At 35.9% G+C, this 20,825-nt stretch overlaps 2 protein-coding genes across 3 annotated transcripts; both read right to left on the bottom strand.

The window, feature by feature from the left end:
- Position 1: 1 nt before the first annotated feature.
- On the bottom strand, positions 2 to 16,124 carry LOC108045251 (proton-coupled amino acid transporter-like protein CG1139). Of its 2 annotated transcripts, none has more exons than XM_017124519.2 (5): positions 16,098 to 16,124; positions 2,465 to 3,013; positions 1,553 to 2,010; positions 1,001 to 1,176; positions 2 to 740 (listed from the first exon to the last, which is right to left on the bottom strand). In XM_017124519.2, the coding sequence occupies exons 1-5, from the start codon at positions 16,107 to 16,109 to the stop codon at positions 499 to 501; spliced, it is 1,437 nt and encodes a 478-aa protein (XP_016980008.1). In that variant the 5' UTR covers positions 16,110 to 16,124; the 3' UTR covers positions 2 to 498. The 2 variants fall into 2 exon arrangements, with proteins under 2 accessions (XP_016980008.1, XP_016980009.1); XM_017124520.2 differs by lacking the exon at positions 16,098 to 16,124 and adding an exon at positions 6,121 to 6,205.
- LOC108045252 (proton-coupled amino acid transporter 1) lies at positions 9,514 to 16,141 on the bottom strand. Its single transcript, XM_017124523.1, has 6 exons — positions 16,098 to 16,141; positions 12,573 to 12,721; positions 11,411 to 11,771; positions 10,895 to 11,346; positions 10,659 to 10,831; positions 9,514 to 10,600 (listed from the first exon to the last, which is right to left on the bottom strand). Exons 1-6 carry the CDS (start codon positions 16,107 to 16,109, stop codon positions 10,353 to 10,355), a joined length of 1,395 nt encoding a protein of 464 aa, XP_016980012.1. The 5' UTR covers positions 16,110 to 16,141; the 3' UTR covers positions 9,514 to 10,352.
- Between the last annotated feature and the right edge of the window lie 4,684 nt (positions 16,142 to 20,825).

Below are 20,825 nucleotides of genomic sequence, written 5' to 3'. Positions count from 1 at the left end.
ATAATTTTGGATTAAAAATAATTTATTGTGGATTTGTTTTTAATAGATTTGTACGCTTTCAAAAGCGCATATTCACATTTAATGCAAACTTAATGGCTAGTAGCGATGTTGTTGAAAGCTAATTAATACTTTATATAAATCTCACTATATTTATAAAATCGATGATATACATTTTTTTTTACATATTATTTTAGCGTTAATTAATTTCAAGCTAAGGCGCCGAAACAGTTTAAAACAGATGGGTAATCATTTATTAAAATGGTTTTATGTTGCAGATCATCTTCTTTTATGCCTCTGCTTTTTTTTTTGTAGAATGCCAATAAACATTTTTATAGATACATAACAAATGCACAGCTTAAGACTATTAACAAAAAAAGTCGAAAAAAAATACACGGCATAGGAATTAAGCTTAGAATAGAGCACGGCAACGCATTCACATATAGTTTAACAGGAATGACAGCATTATTTACAAAAAAAATACTTGCTAGCGATTTAAGCCTACTTAAACTCCTTGACAATCTCCACGATGCTCTGGTAGGTGCCCGTGACGATTCCCAGGACGGCCACCGTCAGGATGAGGATGTTCTTGATGTACGACCACGCCCCCAGCCCCTTGGGCACCGGCGCCCGCGTCACAAAATCGATCAGCACCGGGATAACGAAGGCCAGACATGTGGAGCACAGTGCGCCGATCAGCGAGATGAACAGATTTAGCTTGGGAACGACCAGCGCGACGCCAACTAAAAGAGGGTTAGAAAATGGGTAAAAACTTCGTTAAAAACTGGCCTAACACTAGGTTAAAGCTGGCTTAAAACAGAGTTTTTCAATTTAAGACTTATACATCAAATAATCCCTACAGATACTTTTTAAATATATTACAATATTTAAATACAAAATTATCATTATCTCTAAGTTTACAAATTAAGTAGAAATGGTAATGATAATGAAATTACTTTTTATAATCATAGAACTAAATTAATTTCCTATAAAATCTACTTACATGTCATCATTACCATTACAAAACGTAGGCACACCTGCATTGTAATGGGATATTTTTGAGCACAATTGTTGGACCGTTTGAGTGGGGGCCACAGGATCTTCATCATCACAAAGAATTGGATGGGATAGCCCAGGAAAACGCCCAAGGCTGCTACAACTTTTACCACCTGCGAAAATCTGCAATAAAATCAACAAATATTATAACCCTTTAAATAAAAAAAAGAAGATTTTTATCACATTAAGCGGCGTTAAAACACCATTCAAAAAAGTCCTTTCCTTTTAAAATAGAATTATTTTTGGCTTTTCTATAGAAATTGTAATCATTAAAAAAGTCAAAATTAAAACTATTCTATTTAAACTAAAAATATATTACATTTTATATATAATATATAATATTTTTTATACAAAAGCTTGTGAATTTGGTCAAGTTAAGAAGCCGAAATAATTGAAAGTTATATGGTCGCAATTAGGAAATACAGAATGATAATAATAATCCTTTCAATATTATTTTAGATGAGGTTAGTTTGTTATATTCCTGAACTGCACGACTTACACTTCCTCCACCACCAGATTGAGCGTTATGCTGCCGGCGACATCCTCGCCCCATCGAACGTAGCTAACGAATCCGGTGAAGATGAACAGGGCCGTGGTGAAGAACATCGTGGAGTTGAGGACTCCGAACCGGGTGCTGAAGTTCTCCGGCCGGCGCATCGAGTTCCGGAGCGGCAGGATCAGGGCGATGCCCTCGTAGGAGAAGAGGGCGGTGCCGAAGAACAGGGACAACTGGGCCCCTCCTGTGAAGAGGTGCCTCTCCCCGAGCGACGGCATCGGTCCGTCCGAGAATGCAATGGTCAGGGTGGCAATCAGGCCGAAAAGGAGCGCCACATTGGCGAACAGCGACACGGGGGAGATGTACTTGAGGTTGGTCATCAGCGAGGGGATCATGGCCGGGAGCAGGGTGATCAGCATCACCATGCTCATGCTGATGTCGACTCCATTCTGCTGAAGGACCTGGGATACAATAATATTGGGGGATTTATTGGGGTAACCAAAATCGGAAATATTAGATAAAATACATATATTTTTCTGCTGTGACAATCTATTTTTTGAAACAATGATTATTTCTTAAACTTGTTCAAAATACTTAATGATGTTATTGGGTTTTCCCGCTGTAACATTTACATTTCATTTGAAGTATTGACGATACAACAAATTGATTAAATAATGCAGTAGTTTGTGCACAAATATATTCAAACTTGTAAAATGTTGAGTACAAATTTGTATATCGTTGCAGAGAGTAAAAAATGTTATAAGGGCCTCTCTTAAATATATTAGAGCCTCTCTTAAATATATTAGTGTCTTTTCTGGGTGTGTGAAAGTATTTCTAACTGTTGTATGAAGAGTATTTCATACTTTTTTAAAATATTTATAAATGTTGTGAATTGTTTTTTGGGTGTGTACCCACCTGGTGAAGGTTCTCCGTGATGAAAACAAAGTAGATGGCGCAGAATCCGAACTGGGTGACGCAGAGGAACATCTCGACGACGAGCTTCATGATCCGTGACATTTTTCGGAGGGGGCGTGGTCCGTGCTCGAAGCACTTCTCCACGGTTTCCGGATAGTCGAGGAAGTCCACGCCCGGTGTCCGTTCCACGGCCAAAACGGATCCTCGGATCAGCATGCGTTCGCAGTGGACGCACATCACGGCAATGATGGGCAGCAGGATGGTGGCGCCGGCCAATCCTCCGTTTTTGAAGCAATCGCCCATGGCGAAGAGTCCTGCGCCCACGCTGCCCTTGAAAAGATGGGTGGCTGCCTCCAGTTCGCTGGTTTCATGGCCACGTTTACGCACTGGATCCCCGTTCTCGGGATCACTGCCCTTCTCCACACCCTTCTCCTGGCCCTTTTCGTGGCCCTTATCGAGTCCATTCTCCTGCTGCCTCCCGGTTATTTCCAGTGTCCTTCCCATTTCGCCTGCTGCTTCGATCGCCTTTTGATCGCTGCGCTGCTGTTGCTGTGGGTTAAATGGAAAATTTTGTAAAGTCAGTCCGAGGTTTTCGGTTTCTCGCCTCCCAAAATAAAGCTTTAACGGTATTTGACGGACAGAGAATGAGAGACAGAAACGCACAATTAGCATTCTCTTTATTTTAACTGCAGGTTCATTGTCTCCCAGCTCATGCTTTAACCCTAGAAATGCCAAAATTTCATACAACTGCAAAAGCTGCATCTCTTATGAATTCTCTAAGCTTAACTGCATCTTGTTTATCCCTCTCTGAATTCGCCTTAAATGTTACTCATATAAAGTTTTTATGTTCCAGTTTCTGCACCGTCCAACTTATTATTTTAGATTTTAACCATTTTTCGCTCAGTGTTTTTACGATACCAAAGCCAATAATTGTCCAATAATGGAATGCCATACCTTGTTGAACTCGTAACAAAATTTCCAATCAAGTTGCATTTACAACTTTTTTTGTAAAATTTTTGAAAAATATCATAGGGTTACCCCTGGTGAAAATTATGAAATGTGAAAACTTGGATTTTGAACCATTTTTCGCTCAAAAATATCAGTATTTTTACGATCAAAATGTCAATAAATGTCCAATAATGGTATGCCATACCTTGTTGAACTCGTAGCAAAATTTCAAATCGAACTGCATTCACAGTTTTTTTTGTAAAATTTTTGAGAAAAATCATGATGAAAACCTCACGAAATATGTAAAAAATGGGATTTTACCATTTTTCGCTCAAAAATATCAGTATTTTTACGATAACAACGCCAATAATTGTCCAATAATAAAATGGCATACCTTGTTGAACTCGTAGCAAAATTTCCAATCGAACTACATTCACAGTTTTTTTTGTAAAATTTTTGAGAAAAATCATGATGAAAACCTCACGAAATATGTAAAAAATGATATTTTACCATTTTTCGCTCAAAAATAGCAGTATTTTTACGATAACAACGCCAATAATTGTCCAATAATAGAATGACATACCTTGTTGTACTCGTAACAACATTTCCAATCCAGTTGCATTCACAGTTTTTTTTGTAAAATTGTTGAGAAAAATCATGATGAAAACCTCACGAAATATGTAAAAAATGGGATTTTACCATTTTTCGCTCAAAAATATCAGTATTTTTACGATAACAACGCCAATAATTGTCCAATAATAAAATGGCATACCTTGTTGAACTCGTAGCAAAATTTCCAATCGAACTACATTCACAGTTTTTTTTGTAAAATTTTTGAGAAAAATCATGATGAAAACCTCACGAAATATGTAAAAAATGATATTTTACCATTTTTCGCTCAAAAATAGCAGTATTTTTACGATAACAACGCCAATAATTGTCCAATAATAGAATGACATACCTTGTTGTACTCGTAACAACATTTCCAATCCAGTTGCATTCACAGTTTTTTTGTAAAATTGTTGAGAAAAATCATGATGAAAACCTCACGAAATATGTAAAAAATGGGATTTTACCATTTTTCGCTCAAAAATATCAGTATTTTTACGATAACAACGCCAATAATTGTCCAATAATAAAATGGCACACCTTGTTGAATTCGTAACAAAATTTTCAATCGAGCTGCATTCACAGTTTTTTTTGTAAAATTTTCTAGAAAAATCATGATGAAAACCTCACGAAATATGTAAAAAATGGGATTTTACCATTTTTCGCTAAAAAATATCAGTATTTTTACGATCAAAATGTCAATAAATGTCCAATAATGGAATGCCATACCTTGTTGAACTCGTAGCAAAATTTCAAATCGAACTGCATTAACAGTTTTTTTTGTAAAATTTTTGAGAAAAATCATGATGAAAACCTCACGAAATATGTAAAAAATGGGATTTTACCATTTTTCGCTAAAAAATATCAGTATTTTTACGATCAAAATGCCAATAAATGTCCAATAATGGAATGCCATACCTTGTTGAACTCGTAACAAAATTTCCAAACGAGTTGCATTCACAGCCTTTTTTGTAAAATTTTTGAGAAAAATCATGATGAAAACCTCACGGAATATGTAAAAAATGGGATTTTACCATTTTTCGCTCAAAAATATCAGTATTTTTACGATAACAACGCCAATAATTGTCCAATAATAAAATGGCATACCTTGTTGAACTCGTAACAAAATTTCCAATCGAGTTGCAGCTTGTATTTCAAAAACAAATCATGATTAAGAAACATGATAAATGTGAAAAATGTAATGATTTTTCTCTCAAAAATATTAGTGATAATATAAGATTCTGTTTATTCTGCATTGTATTATGCAATTAGATCAACGATTTTTAATGTTAACTTCTACACATATAGAAATCAATAAAATAAAATCAGATAAATACGCGAAGCCTACAATTCCATTCATAATAATAAAAAACGCTGACACATGTTAATGGATAGGCCATTGGCAACATGTTAATTAAGTCGAATAAAGTAGTGAATAAATAATAAGTTTAATTCATTAAAATTCATCTCGCTCTTAGACTAGTTCATGTCAATGTCAAAATCCCATAGAATCTTGCTAAGTAACCTTTATTGTTTATTATGTTTATAAACTGATTTTTTAATGTAATAGACATCAGATTTTTCACAGAAACACTAGTATGTAAAAAAGTTTAAAATCAAATAAAAAAAATGTTTAAGAAATGGTCTTCGAAAAATAACATTTTTCGACAATCTCTAAAAATATTTTCAAAATTGCAGCCCGGTTTATGTTTGAGTGTTTTAATGTACGACACGTGTTAAAGGCATTACAATCTTTCAAAATAAGATCTTAAAAGCACTTGAAATAAACGACTTTTGAGACTAATTTGAATATCCGAAGTTGTTTTTGCACACACTCAAAGTAAAAACTAATTATTCGCGCACTCTCCAGCGTTAGTAAACATAACACTTTTAATAACCTGGAAATTGGAAATTAACCCGTCAAGGCCGCAACACTTAATTATTCACAATGAGTGCGGGAGTTATTCAGTTTTTCATAGTTATTCAGACACTTGATGGCGCTCTTTGGCTTCGAACAGATTCCACAGCATTAATTAATCCGACCACCGATAAGCATTTCGTATTAAGTGTCTATTTATTCATTCGCAAGCGACGTTCACCTGTTGATGACTGCGGGTAAGTATCGCTGGGGTATCGGAAAATCGCAGACAAATAGGACCGCTCACGGCAAGAACTCAAACCAGACTCAATGCTCGAGTTGGCCAACAGAAGCGAATAGCAAAATTGCAAAAGCAAAAGTCGAAAAGCGAAAAAAATAGAAAAATAAAAAGTGGGCGTCTGTCTGTGTGAGCAATGTAAAAATGCGCATAACGTTAACCCCCTGCACTCGTTAAAAAAAATATTTCCCTCTTCCTGAATGCAATTTTAAATGATGATCGGTTTCTTTTCGCTTCTTCAAAACCCGATTTCTTATCTTCGGGTTAAACAAATCCGATACACACCAGCTTTGACGCTCACCGATTATATGCTTCAATTAAAGCTTATTTTAATAAGAGCATAGAGTCACTATTAAAATACATTTTTAAATTTATATATATCAGATTTAAGTGTTTAATAAAATATAATGTTTTCATCAAAGAGCAAAATCTGTAAAAAGCTTTTAAAATATTTTTAATAAAATAAATACCTTAGTAATTAAATAAAAAACTGTTGTGGGTTGGAAACCCCCTGGGTAAGTAAGGGGTTAAGATGCGTGGGAGAGTGAGGGAGTGTGAGATCTATTCCGATCTGATTATCGACAATATTTGTAACTGGTCTGCTGACTCAACGTGGTTAGACATCACTTTCCCTCGAGGACTTGTCATTTCTATGTGGAAAATTACCGTGGAAATGCATTGAACCGAAGGGAGATGAAAACTAGCAGGATAAGATAATCCGTGTTTCGTCATAGATCAATAATTAATCAAGATATGTATACTAAAGTCAGTTAAAAAAAAAAAAACTTCGTTTAAATATTGCGAAAAAGTACTGTATATAGTTACTTATTATAAAACTCCCACTATATTAACAAGGTAAAGAAACGAAAACATTAAAAGCAATTGTATGTTAAATGTACTTGAACGAATTTGTATGCCGAGCTGAACAAAAGTTAATAAAAAATCCCCTTGCAAACTATTTATTTCCAGATAAAATATATGTAAGATCAAAATCGGCTTACCAGAATAACCAAATTCGATTAATTAGCCAAACTGTCATGAACAGTTTTGTAGACAGTGGATAAGGCTTATAGTTAATTGATGCAAATTTATTTAGAAAATGATTAATGCAAATTTATTTCATTAATTGATTTACCAGGAAAAATCTAAAACCGCCTCTTTGTGTAAATAAACAGTTTTCATCATTTGATCAAATCAATTATTTTTTCAATTTGTATTATTGTTTTAGTCGTTTATACAAATATGATAATTATTGGCGGTAATTAATACAACATATTCAGAGTTCACTGGAAAAATCCGCTTTAAACCTACCTTTCTATAAACCAATTACTTTGGCTCAGCAGAAAAGAAGTCATACGTTAGATAATATGCAAATAGATAGGTATTCAAAGTTTTTTTTTAATAACTCATGCAATTAAAAATGTTTAACTGATCTAAAACACAACAAATATGACAGCACATTCTTTTAAACCAATTCAGGTAAAAATTTCTAAAATATTTTAAAAGTGGTCACTAATTTTGCCATTATTTTTGTTATTAGCAGGGACTATCTTTTTGTAGTCGTCATGCACTGTTAGTTTAATTATTTACATTCCAAAATTACATAAAACGTGAGTGGAATTTGTATAGAAATAAATTTCTTATTGTTTTGTGGCACGTGATTTTAATGAAGAAATTAGTAATTATGAGGTGTATTTAAAGTAAATAAAACGGCAGTTTGGGTTTAATATATATATTTAAATTTTAATTCATAGACATTTGCTTAGTAGCGGGCATATGTGAATCTGTAAAAACATTAAAAATGAGAAACTTGTCATCAACGTTACTAAACTGAATTGTGTATTTCGACCGACGAACATTTATGGGCTGTAAAAATGTTGTCATTCATCATTCAAAGTTAGTAAATTTATTTATTTACTTGCTGACGGCTATGAGAGTGTATTTTAAGAGTGCAACGGTGGATCCGTAACGCCGATTGCGTCACAACATTGAGTACTCGTAAAAAGAAATGGATTGTGACCGGGGGTTTTCACCAGCAGGAAGTGGTTTAATCAGGTTCAAGGATTCGAAAGTTTCCCGGAATTTGGTTGTCGACTCGGTACGTGCCCATCGCATCGAATTCTTGGGTGTAGCATGAATGCTATATCTAGTATATACGTAAAGCGCACCGCATTCGTGATCGTTACACCTTTACCTTAACCCCCTGCAGCCCCCTGGGGCCATTGAAAACGCACGGAAATTTACCGCCCTGATTGAAGAAGCGCCAGTTAAATGAATTGCACGGAATCAAAGTTCTCCGGTCGGTTGCTCCATCTCACTTCTTCCAATCAACCGATCGATAGATCGATCGATGTTTACGGAATTCAGCAATTGGATTATATAAGGGGAACTAAAAAACAAATGCATAACAAGATGCAGGGGCGTCGTCATGGGTTAATATATCTCTAGATCATAACAGGAAATATTCTTTGAAGAAAATATTTTAAGAAGAAAAGATTATCCTGGATGAATGAAAAGTGGTAATTCCCCAACCCAATTTTATATAAGCTCAAAGCTTTCAAAGTTGTCTCTGTTTAATATTTGTTCAATTAAATTAATCAACGATTTAATTATGCCTAAGCCATCAAAAATATGTATAAAACTAAATGAAGTTGTAAAAAGTAGTCTTTTGTTTGGTATATTTCATTGACCCCCTTTTTGTGCGATCCTGACTTCCGCCATGCATATCCAACGACATTGCCTGCAGTTCCATTCATCGTTCGAGTTGAAGGTCGTTGGCGAACGGTTTCGATTAGATTGATTTGGTTCGGATCGGATTAGATTAGTGTAATTCCCATACAGGGAGATAGAGCACGAGATATGATTCTCGGTATGACTTATAACCAGTTTCCTCCAGATGAAAGCGAAAGTCGGCATACGATATCTATCCGAACACAATTTATGGTTTCTTCGGAAACGGGGTCAATGTCAAAGCTTATTTGGAAGTTATAATCGCAGCCAATTTAATTCAATTTCAGTAAACCCGTTCCGCCACTTGATTAGTATTCATCACATTTATCTTATTTCTACTTTTATTTGCACGTAGTAAAAAAACGCAACTGAAATCTGATTCAGCATAATAAGTTTACAACTTAAGTGGTAAAAAATGGCTTATCGGGATTCCTTGAGAATTGCAGATAAGGGCGCCCCGTTTTTATTTGATTATTATTTGAGTAATTTTTTCTTCAACAAATATTTATAATATTTTCTTTCCGCGAAAATATATTATTATTCAAAGCATTTTCCGCTCTTTTCAAGTACTTGAAACCCCAAAAACACACATCTGTCAAGTTCTTGTCATTTTGCGATGACGTCAAAACGAACGTCGCATCGTTTATTCTCACTTAATATCTATAAAAAAAATAATCAATTATAATAAGTAAAATGCGCTGCACGCTCACTAAGACACAATAAGAGGCACTTAGATATATATATGTGTATGTGTGATTTTTTTTGTTAATAATAAATTCGCAAACATGTTATGTATTTAGGTAATTAAGGATAATAGTAGCACAATGTTTTAATTGTGATATATTGATAATACTCCAAATAAAGTTTGTTGATACTTTGATTTTGCATTCCTTTTTTGGTGATCCTGTTTTTATATTGATTGTTTTCCCACAATCTCTAAATAAAGCTTTGATTTTATTTTGAGGTTCGATTAACATCGTGTTTTGATACTGATGATCTTCTGATATTCCTGTAATGTTCGTCCTAGTTAACTTTATTGATTCCTTATCATTCTTGAATATAATAATGAACTTTTATTGATCTTATGATCCGTCGCAGAATCCGGGTTTTTTCTTGGATGAGCCTCTGCTCTATTTAGGATTATAAATATTTTTATGGTAATCTAATGATCCATGACTTTTCTGGTGATACAATTGTAATAATGATCTAATTTGTCGTTCTTATCTCATATAGGGATAATTCTTTTAACGTTCACTTACTGTCCCAGCAAGGACCAATGATCAATTGTACATTATCAATGATCTGGTGGTTTTCTGGAAACTCCGTTTGGTATTTTAAAAATTATGAGTCTTGGAAGATCCTTGTTTCTTTTAGAGATGCTACTATAGTGATGATCTTCAGCTTATCTGCTTCTCCTATGTAGTTTTTTGATGTTTTCCTCAAAATTACTCCTCGCCGAAGTGCTTGACAATTTGCTTGAGACTCTCGTAGGATCCGGTGAAGAAGCCCAGCAGTGCCATCACCAGGATGACGAGATTCTTCACGCAAATCCAGACGCCTGGACCCTTATTCTGCTCACTCCTCGCGATCAGCTCGATGACGGGCGGAAATACCAGGGCCAAAGCAGTTGAACAAAGTGCTCCGATCAGCGAGATAAAGAGTCCCAGGGCAGGGACCATTTCCGCGATGGCAACTGCAGGAGAACCTTTGAGTTTTTCCATTTAAGATGGTCCCACATGGCGGATACTTACGGGTCACCAGGACCATACAGGTGCGGAAGCCCAGCTCACCGATCAGCGATCGTCCTTGGATGCCGCACATCTGCTTGGCGCTGGGCCACATGATCTGGATGGCCACGAAGAACTGCAGCGGATAGCCCAGAAGTACGCCGGCGGAGACCATCAGCTTGACGGCCTGGGCCAGACTGCGGATGGTTAAGAGTCTCATAGAATCGGGTGATCTAAGTCCCAAACCCAAGTCCACTCACATGGTATCACCCAGGTTGAGGGTCAGACTGCCGCCCACCTGTTCGCCCCACTTCATGTAGCCCACGGATCCGGCGAACATGAACATGACGGAGACGAGGAACATGCCCACATTGAGCACACCCAAGGGTCGCTCGAACTGGTGCGGCTTTCGCATGGCGTTCTTCAGCGGCATCACCAGGGCAATGCCCTCGAAGGCAAAGATGGCGGTGCCGAAGAAGAGGGCCAGCTGTGAGCCGTTCGTCCAGAGGGCGCGTTCCTCCACCTCCGGCAGTCCGTCCTTGAGGGCATAGTACAGGGTTATGGCCAATCCGAGGATCATGCAAACGTTGGCAAACATCGACACGGGCGTTAGCCACTTGAGGTTCGTAATCAGCGAACTGAGGAGCACGGGTACAAAGGCTAGCAGCATCACCAGATGGACGTTCATGTCAATGTCGTAGGCTTGCAGGACCTTTAAAAATGTCCCGAAATTCCATTCAGTTTCCTCCAATCTTCACCCGTTCTCTCTCACTTACCTGCTTCAGATTCGTGCTGATAAACACAAAATAGATGCAACAAAAGCCCAACTGGGTCACACAAATGAATATGTCCACCAGACGTCCCATCGTGCGGGACCAGCCCCTCAACTTCGATGGACCAGTCTCGAAACATTGCTCCACCGTCTGCGCATAATCCGCGCACACAGTCTCGCCTTTGAGATCCCTCATCTTCTTGGAACAGGTCACCAGGACGTGTTGGCAGTGGATGGAGACCACCGCTATCACGATGGTCAGAAGTGGGGCCACCAGCAGACCTCCGTTCTTGAAGGCATCCCCCATGGCGAACAGGCCGGGTCCAATGTTGCCCTTGAACAGGTGCACAATCGTCTCCAGATAGCTTGAATTACAGGAACATGGATCATCGTGGGGTTTGGGATTTTTGAAGGTGGAACTGGACTGGGTATTGTCCATATTACATAAGTACTTTTAGGTGATAATCGCTGGATATTAGTTTAAGCACTGTTGACCTTGATTTAAGTTTGAATTCAGGATCTTTATGTGGGTTAAATCCAATGATATGTTGAATTTCAGATGAAAGCAGGATCAAATAGGTAATAGGAACACGGTTGTTAATCATCTTGCGGTTAAGGATTTTGAGGGGTATTTGGTTTACGGGTTTCCTGATGATCGGTTTCATTTTTGGCGATGAACTTAGACCTATGATTATTCCATGAGGGGGGATATTATTGGGATCAATGTTAGTAGGCAGCATTCAGTGAACTTTCAATTATATACCGATGAATTGAGGCTGGGATTCAGGATTGTTAATGGGGGTTGATTTGGATTCAGGGTTACAGGATCTTGGTTATTTGTTGTTAAAGGAGTCCATTATTTATTTGGTGATTTAAAGCTGGGAGTTGAGATTAATTTAAGGATGGTTTTTGCCGAGCAGTAGGTTAGTTATTTAAGGCAGGAATTCAGGAGCTGGGAAAGGTATAGTAGCTCAATGAGAAGTTAGGTGATCCATTATACGGTTGCTTTAATTTTGATTAAACATTTTGAAAGCTCAGATCAAAAGTTAGTAAGCGTACTTCTTTGGTTAGTTTTGATGCAATTGCAGGTTGTTGGTTGGGAAAGGTTTTATAAGTTGGTTACGAGGAGCAAGCAGTTGTAGTATAATTTCCACAAGTAGCCATACCTTGTAGGCGGATGATACTCGGCATCGTGATCCTCTTTCTTGGCTGCTCCACCTCCTCCTCCACCTGCGGTTTCACCTGTCGCTCCTCTCTCCACAGTTTCCTCTTTTGGAACTGTCGCAGTCTGATTTTTCTCTACTTGTGCTGGCGTCTTTCGGTTTAAAGTTATGTATTTCGTTGATGAAAAAGGGCGAAAAAAACAAAAACAAGTGCTTAAAGTTAAAATTATAATTAAAATAGTATAAGGAAACGCTTTTTGTGAGTAGTTTTCCTCGGTAGGTTGATCGTTCTTAATTGATCCAAAACGAAAACCTCTCAAGTGTTCCGCCTGTCAATCTCCATGATCAAGTTCATAGTCGGAGATCTTATCGGGGGAATCACAGATCAACTCGTGCACGTATGTATTTAATTCCACATGACTGGAAGATTTAGTGCTATAATAAATCCAACTGGGGATTTCCATCCCAGAGCGACAGATGGAAAAGTTCTCTCGATACTGGTGATAAGAGTGCCGATGGTAGGGGATAGTTTGGGCCATAAATAAGGCCACAAACTAAATCAAAGCCAATTAAACGGATTCATAAAAGCCAAATACAAAGCAAATGAGGCGCTATCTATATCTTTATCTATATATAGTGTCGGCTAGATAAGCGGCCTTTCGATGACACCCGAACGTCTGCCAACAGACCAACGGATATCTATATCTATAGCACGTGTCTGCCTCGAGCATTGGAGTTGAATGGGTCTAATTGAAATTTCTAGATTGGACTAAACCATGTTAAAGTGTAAGTGAAGGTGCGTTACACCTGCCAACTTCATTGTTCGAATTCCGATTAAGTGATAAGCCCAAAACAAGATGCTTACAATGCTTCACAAAACAATATATCTAATTCCCTTTACTTATCGATGATGAATAATAACATATTAATGGATTTATTTTTTAATTTCCCCAATCTGTAAATTAGGCAAAGAAACCTGACCGGAACTTGGCTTCATTTTACAAATGTTTAAGCAGTTCGTGCCTTGTAATAGAATCCCATCACGTTTCTCCACTATTCATTTGATAAGTCACTGTTTACCTGTTTAGCAAAAAACCCCACGTTCATTCACAATATTCAAAACATTACCGATAACTTGCTATCAAGAAGTTATGACTGCAGTATTGAACATATGAAGTATTAATTGGGATAGATGGCAAATGATTTATGGGCCACTTTGTCAGTTTGAAATCAAATCAAGTTGTCGTATGTGTCACACTTGTTGTTAAGTCCCTGTTGCCAGCTACCTACTATATAGGACATACATCTGTTAAGGGGCTTAAGTGCATCTTAAGTGTCGTAAATAACAAGCGACATATCGCCAAACTGATTTTACTTTCGCTCTCAAATGCTCGTTTAGATTATCGACCCACATGTGGTATACGCAATCTACGGAGGACATGGCGCCCCTGACGTATACGTGATATTTAATCGGGTACTCCAGAAATAGTTTGTCTGAAACCTTGTGTAAATCTAGACAATTATTTCCATTGCTTATCGGCAGTTAAAGTAGTTAAGACAAAGTATAAATTGTTATTATTTTTCCAGGTATTTTGATAATTAAAGGAAGTTGGCTCGATTTGGGGATTTTTTTTGGACAAGAGTAATACATATTTTCTGGAATGCTTTAACTCTTGTTTTAGGGTATTAAAAACTTCGGTAGTCCGAGTATTGTTTCTGTCTTATGCCACTAATTAAATAAGAAAAAACTATAGAGGTAGGCAATGGGTATGGGGAAAGGGGGCACTACCATGCCCTTGAACAGCTTCAGCTTTAATCTAGGCTAGACTTTTACCGTGGAAAGGCAGACGTGAATTGTTGACAGATAACACCAGATAGAACAATCTTCAAGTGCGTGGTGTGGTCCACCCCCTCACACACCACCCCACATACCGCCTTAACCCATGGCAGCCCCCATTGGCAAACTGTCAACAGGGCCGCACTGATATTATTTATGTGCGGTCTCATTTCCCTTCTTGTTTTTTTATTTTCGTGCTTCTTGAATTGAGCAACGTCTTCGAGTGGAAAATTTTCCACGGCTGATGGTGCGTGGGGCTCAGGTCACTTTGTCGAGGGTTCACTGCACTTGGAAGCAACACAAAAAATGTTGAATTTCTCTTTTATTAATGTTGCCGGAAATCTGACAAGCTCAAAGGGAACCTTGATTGGCCTTTATTGGCAAAGCTTTTGTCCGCCACACAAACGCATTGGAAATAAAATTCCATAAAACGCGATATTTACTTTAAAGAAAACGAAAGAATTTTCTTATATATACAAACAGTTGAAAAAAAATGTTTCCATTTTATATATCAATTTAAATTGTTTTTTTTTTTAAATCAAAAAAGGGCTTAAATATTTGTAAGTGCTGTTATAGATATTGTGCATTGCATTTTAAGTTGAGGTGATTAGTGCACAGATAGATTTAACTATAAAATTGTGTTCGGTGTTTGTCTGGTCCAGAACAAGTTCTGACCTTGATCAAGCAAATGCATAAAAGTGTGTGAATTTCCATTTTCCACAATTTGCATTTTCCAGCGGCACAAAAAGATTAAATACCTCAGGCGTAACTAAGCAAAATACAGGGGTGTGGCTAAAAGGGATTTTTGCTGCCGTAAATCATTGGTAATCTTTTATTAAAGATAATTGCTGGCTAACCCATAAATCTAAACCAAAAGATAAGCAGGAATTTCGCACTAATCAATGATTTCGTTTAACGGAAGTTTATGTCAACCTAATGGGTATATGGCGATAAAGAATGTAGTCCTATAAGATCTCTTACTTCATTTATTTTCTAAAATATATAATTATTGTTTATTAAATAATGGTCTTTGTATGATCCTTTAAAAAAATGTGTTTATGGTTCTTAGATTTATAAATAAATGATAAGGCAAATTGTTTAGTATTAGAATGGCGCAAATAATTTGATATGTAAATAATGTAGCAACTTAAATAGTTGGAATTTTAAACATATATTTTCATTTAAATGTATTTTATTCTGTGTATTTGAACCCCCATTAAATCCAAATTTCCTAGTCACTCACATCTTTCCGATGTTTATACAATTGTTAGCGGACTTAATGAGTTTCCACTAATATTGTTTTATTCGCATTCCATTGCTTAATTGCTGTTATTAAGCTGGCTTATCGCAACTATGTATATTCCCCCTTGAAAAAACTTTGCCAACGACTCTGTTTTTAACAAAATATAATTCATCAGCTTTGGTAAGAAATTTGTTGATATTTCTTTACTGATTTTGCACTTGAATTTTTTTTTGTTTACCAAAAGAAGTTGCCTTTGTTTTTGGTTTCTGCTTTTGAATTTGAGCTTTATTTTGGTTTGAAACCGGCAAAATTAACTCGTTTTGTTGTGCGTCGTAATTATTTTTTGTTGTCTCTTTTTCGGTTTTTTTTTGGGGTTTCACTTTTGCGTTTTGGGTTTTCTTTTTTTAGGCATGTGTCTTAAATTTAACGATTGCAATTAATTACACACCTCGGCATCCATGTTGTTGTTGCTGCTGCTCTTAGGCTTTTTTGTTGTTCTCCCAGAAGTCGGTCAAAAATTAAGCAAAACAAAATAAAAAAAAACAAAAGAAAACACACACGTAATTTGCCTGTTCTTGATCTTAATGATTTATTTTCGTAGCCTGCATTTGGCTACCGATCTACGTGGTTGTCTTTTAATTCTTGAGGATGCGGATGCAGTTCGATTCTGGGCTTTTTTAGCAATTGGCGATCTGTTCACTGTGTGTTAATCGCTCCACGAAAAATTCAAGACTGACGACCGGCGACAATCGTTTGGTTATTCGGACTGGCGACGCGAGTGGGAGTGAGATAGGTGGTTGTACACTTGAGAAAAAATCACCTACTTAATCGACATATTAATAAGAAAACAATTAGTTCTATTTGGTAAAAGAGTTTCTGCTTACACTATCTGTTTCTATTAAAGGTAATCATTTTGAGAAATGAGTTAAAAGCTAATTTGAGTATTTTTTATAATCTCGGAAACGTTTTTTTATTTCAGCAAAATAAAACAAAAACCTTTAAGCATTCCCCAAAATTATATTGCTTTTTTTGAATAGGCTGTTATATATAATTACTTAATCTAAAAACAATATTCACCAAAATATTTTTATCTGAAAATAAAAATATTGGTTATTTTCCAACATAGAGAAAAATTTTGTAACTGAGAAAAAATTTAGTAAATTTAATATATTGAACTACTTGAAAATCTACTTTATTTTTCTGAGTGTAAAAAGTGGGAGAGAGCCTTTCCCTCTACACCACCTCACCCCTCTCGCTCACTTCTTTGCTGGCTTATTACAAAAATATTCAGAAGATGGAGTGCGAAAGAGATGGCTGAACAACAGGTTGTCGATCAGCTGTTTTAATTAAATTACACAGTTCGCATAGCTGGCAACAGGTGGCGCTGCCCCGAGTGAATGAAGTCAATTAATGAATGGAATAAATAAGTAATAAGATAACGACTAAGTGCTTCGCTAATTGGGCGATTGGTGGATTCTAAAGGAAAGATAGCAGGGTAGTTTTAAGTTGCTGACTCAAGACGAATACAAAATTATTTTTCTTTTAATGAAATTGATTGCTGATGTTAATCATGCTTTAAGTATTTTTGCTTATTATACCTGGTTTTCATAAGGAATGGTTCTTAATAATTAGTAAATACCTAAAAATACAAGATCGCCAATCCCCAATTAGGATAAAATACATATGAAATATCAAGAATAATTTATTATAAATAAATGTACTAAAATAAAATATTTATGTTGGCTAGAAAGTTAGTCATCTAGGGTTAATTGGCTGTTTAATTTCTGCTTAATTATAATTGATTTTTATAAAAACTAATTAAAGCAACAGGCCAAGACGGTGAGAGAATATAGAATTTTATTAATGAATGTACACAAGAAAGAATTATGACTTTATACAACAATTATTATTTATTAGGATCAATTGATAACATATACAGAAAAAATTAGTATGCTATTTTTGTTGAGGAATTTGGTTTAAGAATATAAATGGAAATATATGTATATTAAATAATAATTAAGTTTACCCTAGGACTCCTGTTCAAGTGATATTAAATAGCTATGGTTTCTTTGGCTTTGTATATTACAAAATTGACAGCATACATTATTTAACCTGTAACGTAAGCAGTCAGAATTTACATAAGCTTTATTTCCTCCAGTGTAGACCCCTTCCATTGGATTCTATTGCGGGACACACGCTAACTATTTGAGCAGATCGCTCAATTGGAGACAGGCGGCGACCTCAGATCACAAAGAATCGCCAGTTGGACCCGGAGGCCCTGTCCCTGGCCATGAAAACAGATGGACAGCACACCCATGAGTCCATAAACCCATAGACATATGCCTAGCCACCCCACAATATTGAACATTGTCCCCTGATTTGGCATGATTCGCTTTTTCATTGGATGATGCTTGGGTGGATGGATGGGTGGCAATACTATAAAAAGATTCACATTTTGGGTCAGCCGACCCAATGACGAATACTCTCTAGGCAAAACGTGCGGACATCGAAGATCTATATAGTGATACTCTTACTATATATACCCAAGTTTAGCAATACTCAAGGTTCTTGTAAGTTACTTCTTAATATTTTTTTAACAACAAATATAAATTTTATAAATCATAAAAATAAATATTATGTATTAAGTGGATTACTTTTATGCATGTGCATACATTTTTGCAGGTTTAATACTTTTTAAATTTATTTAATTTTATTTTACTTTTGATGTATTTAAGTTAAACATATTTTGTAGGGCATTTGAAGTTCTGTCACCAATTTTTCTTTTTTGAGTACTTTATAATTCTTTCAAAACAAAAAAAAAAGCCTTAATAAAAACGAATAAATTGTATTAGCTAGCAAGATAAAAATGGATTGTTTTCATTAAAATGTCATCGAACTTCAGCTAATGATTTTTTATTATTTTCTGAATGAGCTGCAAAAATATTTGCTCTTTTCGATATTTGTATCAATTTAAGCTGGATTATTTGTTGAGGGTTGAACATTCCATTAGGGCTGAAAATACTTAAGTATTTTAAGATTGTTTTTTATTACTCTAAGGACGGCGAAATTTATGAGAAAACGTGAAAATTTTCCACTATCGCGTGCCAAAATTTTGGGCATTAGCACAACACCCATGAAGCTATTTTTGCGTTTGACATTTTTTGATGAAAAAACATTTGATTTTTTAAATATAATTATACTGTTGAATTTAGTTTAAACGATTATTACATTATTTATTTTTTTTTTATAAAATACAATCGAATGGTAAACATTATAAAATATTTTTTCTTTTTTCTAATGCCTACCGAATTTCCTGTGACTTTCGCTTTCAGCGCCGCACAAAGTCTCTCAACTTCTTAACTCATCTGAAACAGGTAGTTCTGCTTCTGCTTTTGCTATATATAATAGTATGTCTCCATATCTAGACATCTACATATGTGTGTGGTACCGCGGACATGCTTGGCTTCTGTTTAGATCGCCGACTTAAAAGAAAACTTGCAATTAAAAAATGTTGCTTTTATTTTTTTTGTCTTTCCCCTGCAAAGCGGCTTTTGTTAATACTGTTCAGTGGATTATTGTTATTAAAAGTCATACGGACAGTCCCCCTTTTATTCGCTTGAGGCGTTTTCGAAGCGTTTTCGTCAATTGCCGCTGGCTTGAAACTTTAAACGTTTTTTAGTGACGCTCCAGTAAGTACGAATAACCAGAGAATATTATTGTCTTAGTGCTGGTAATTACCCAGTGACAGATAGACATACCTGATTTTAAGGGCGGGGTCACCGCCCTTCGGGGAAAGTCACCAACAACAAGTCAACAAAAAAAATGTCCGCAGAAAATTATGAAAAAAAAAATCAGATTTAATTGGAGAATGCGTAGAAAGTGAAAGATCTGCAGAGTGGGCTGCGGATTTAGACATTGTCACCATATCCGAAATGGAGATCTCGATCTCTTAACTCATCTTGAAACTGATCCAAGTCACTTCGCGCCATTGTCACAGTTTGCGAAAGCGAAATCATGGTCTAAGATTTCCCAGATGAATTAAACCAAACATCTATTAATTCCTCTTGTACGAATTTCAGTGTTATCATTTTTTAAAAATCTATTGATTTAAATATACAATTTTGCATTTAACAGTCCCACATTTGATCAGAATTTATAAGATATTTTCAAATTTGTTTAATCATTTTAACAACATAATTATTGTTTTGTATAAAATATCATTGGGTTGCAAATGATAACATTTTATTAATATTCTGATAATAACATTTATTTCAAGGGTTATTACATTTATTATAGGTTTATTGTCTTAGTCACTCATGATGATTTTTAATGCTCATGATCAATTCTTTTTTTTAATTTTTCTCATTGTGAATTAATATTTTCCCACATACTAATGGTATTTTTCTTTTACTTTGTTGCCTTGTCTGGCCTTTTCATTCCAGTCCAAACTAAGTTGGGTGATGCGATGAGCCTTCGGACTTAATTATCGTCATTGCCAGCAATTTAATGTTGGCTTTTAGAGCCTGAGCCCCGCCCCCTCCTCCGCAGCCACCCGCCTCTGGACAAGTCCGACCTGTTGGCCCACCTCCGGCGCCTGATCCTCCAGAAAGGCAAGAGTAGTGTCGCATAAGTGGGTCACCAGTGCCACAGCCACGCCGCACACTGCATGCCACATACAAATGACCTAGCCGAGATTGCCACCACATGACTGGCTCATCCAATCTGCTGGGATGCGTGCCTCCATAAAGTGGAATCACTTGGGAGACACTGAGCAAAAATCCCTGCTAATTTGGCGATTTTATCCAGTTGGTAAAATCTACAACTATTTTAAAAATATATATATATATATGTAATATATTATGCAATACAGTTATACCATATATTTATTGATTTTATTTTAATTAAATATAAATACTATTAATAAAGGCTACTTTGATGGTTAGAGTATAGTCATGTTCCGAACTGAAATTGTCACAATAATTTTTAATATTTTTTTAAATTTAAATAGTGGGCCAAAAGCTTACTTTGGATATAGTTTAAATAATTTGGTTTTGAAGATATATAGTTCTTAGTTAATTTTTATTAAATTGAAGACAAACAAACTATTAATTGTCTAATAAATTTATATATTTTTTGTGATATGAATTTGTAAAAACGCTCTAAGCAACAGTAGTTA

Source organism: Drosophila rhopaloa, unplaced genomic scaffold, assembly GCF_018152115.1.
Source record: "Drosophila rhopaloa isolate 14029-0021.01 unplaced genomic scaffold, ASM1815211v1 contig_3, whole genome shotgun sequence".
Lineage (NCBI taxonomy): Eukaryota > Metazoa > Arthropoda > Insecta > Diptera > Drosophilidae > Drosophila > Drosophila rhopaloa.
Note: the sequence above shows the minus strand (reverse complement) of the source record. Positions and strands in the feature narration are given on the sequence as shown.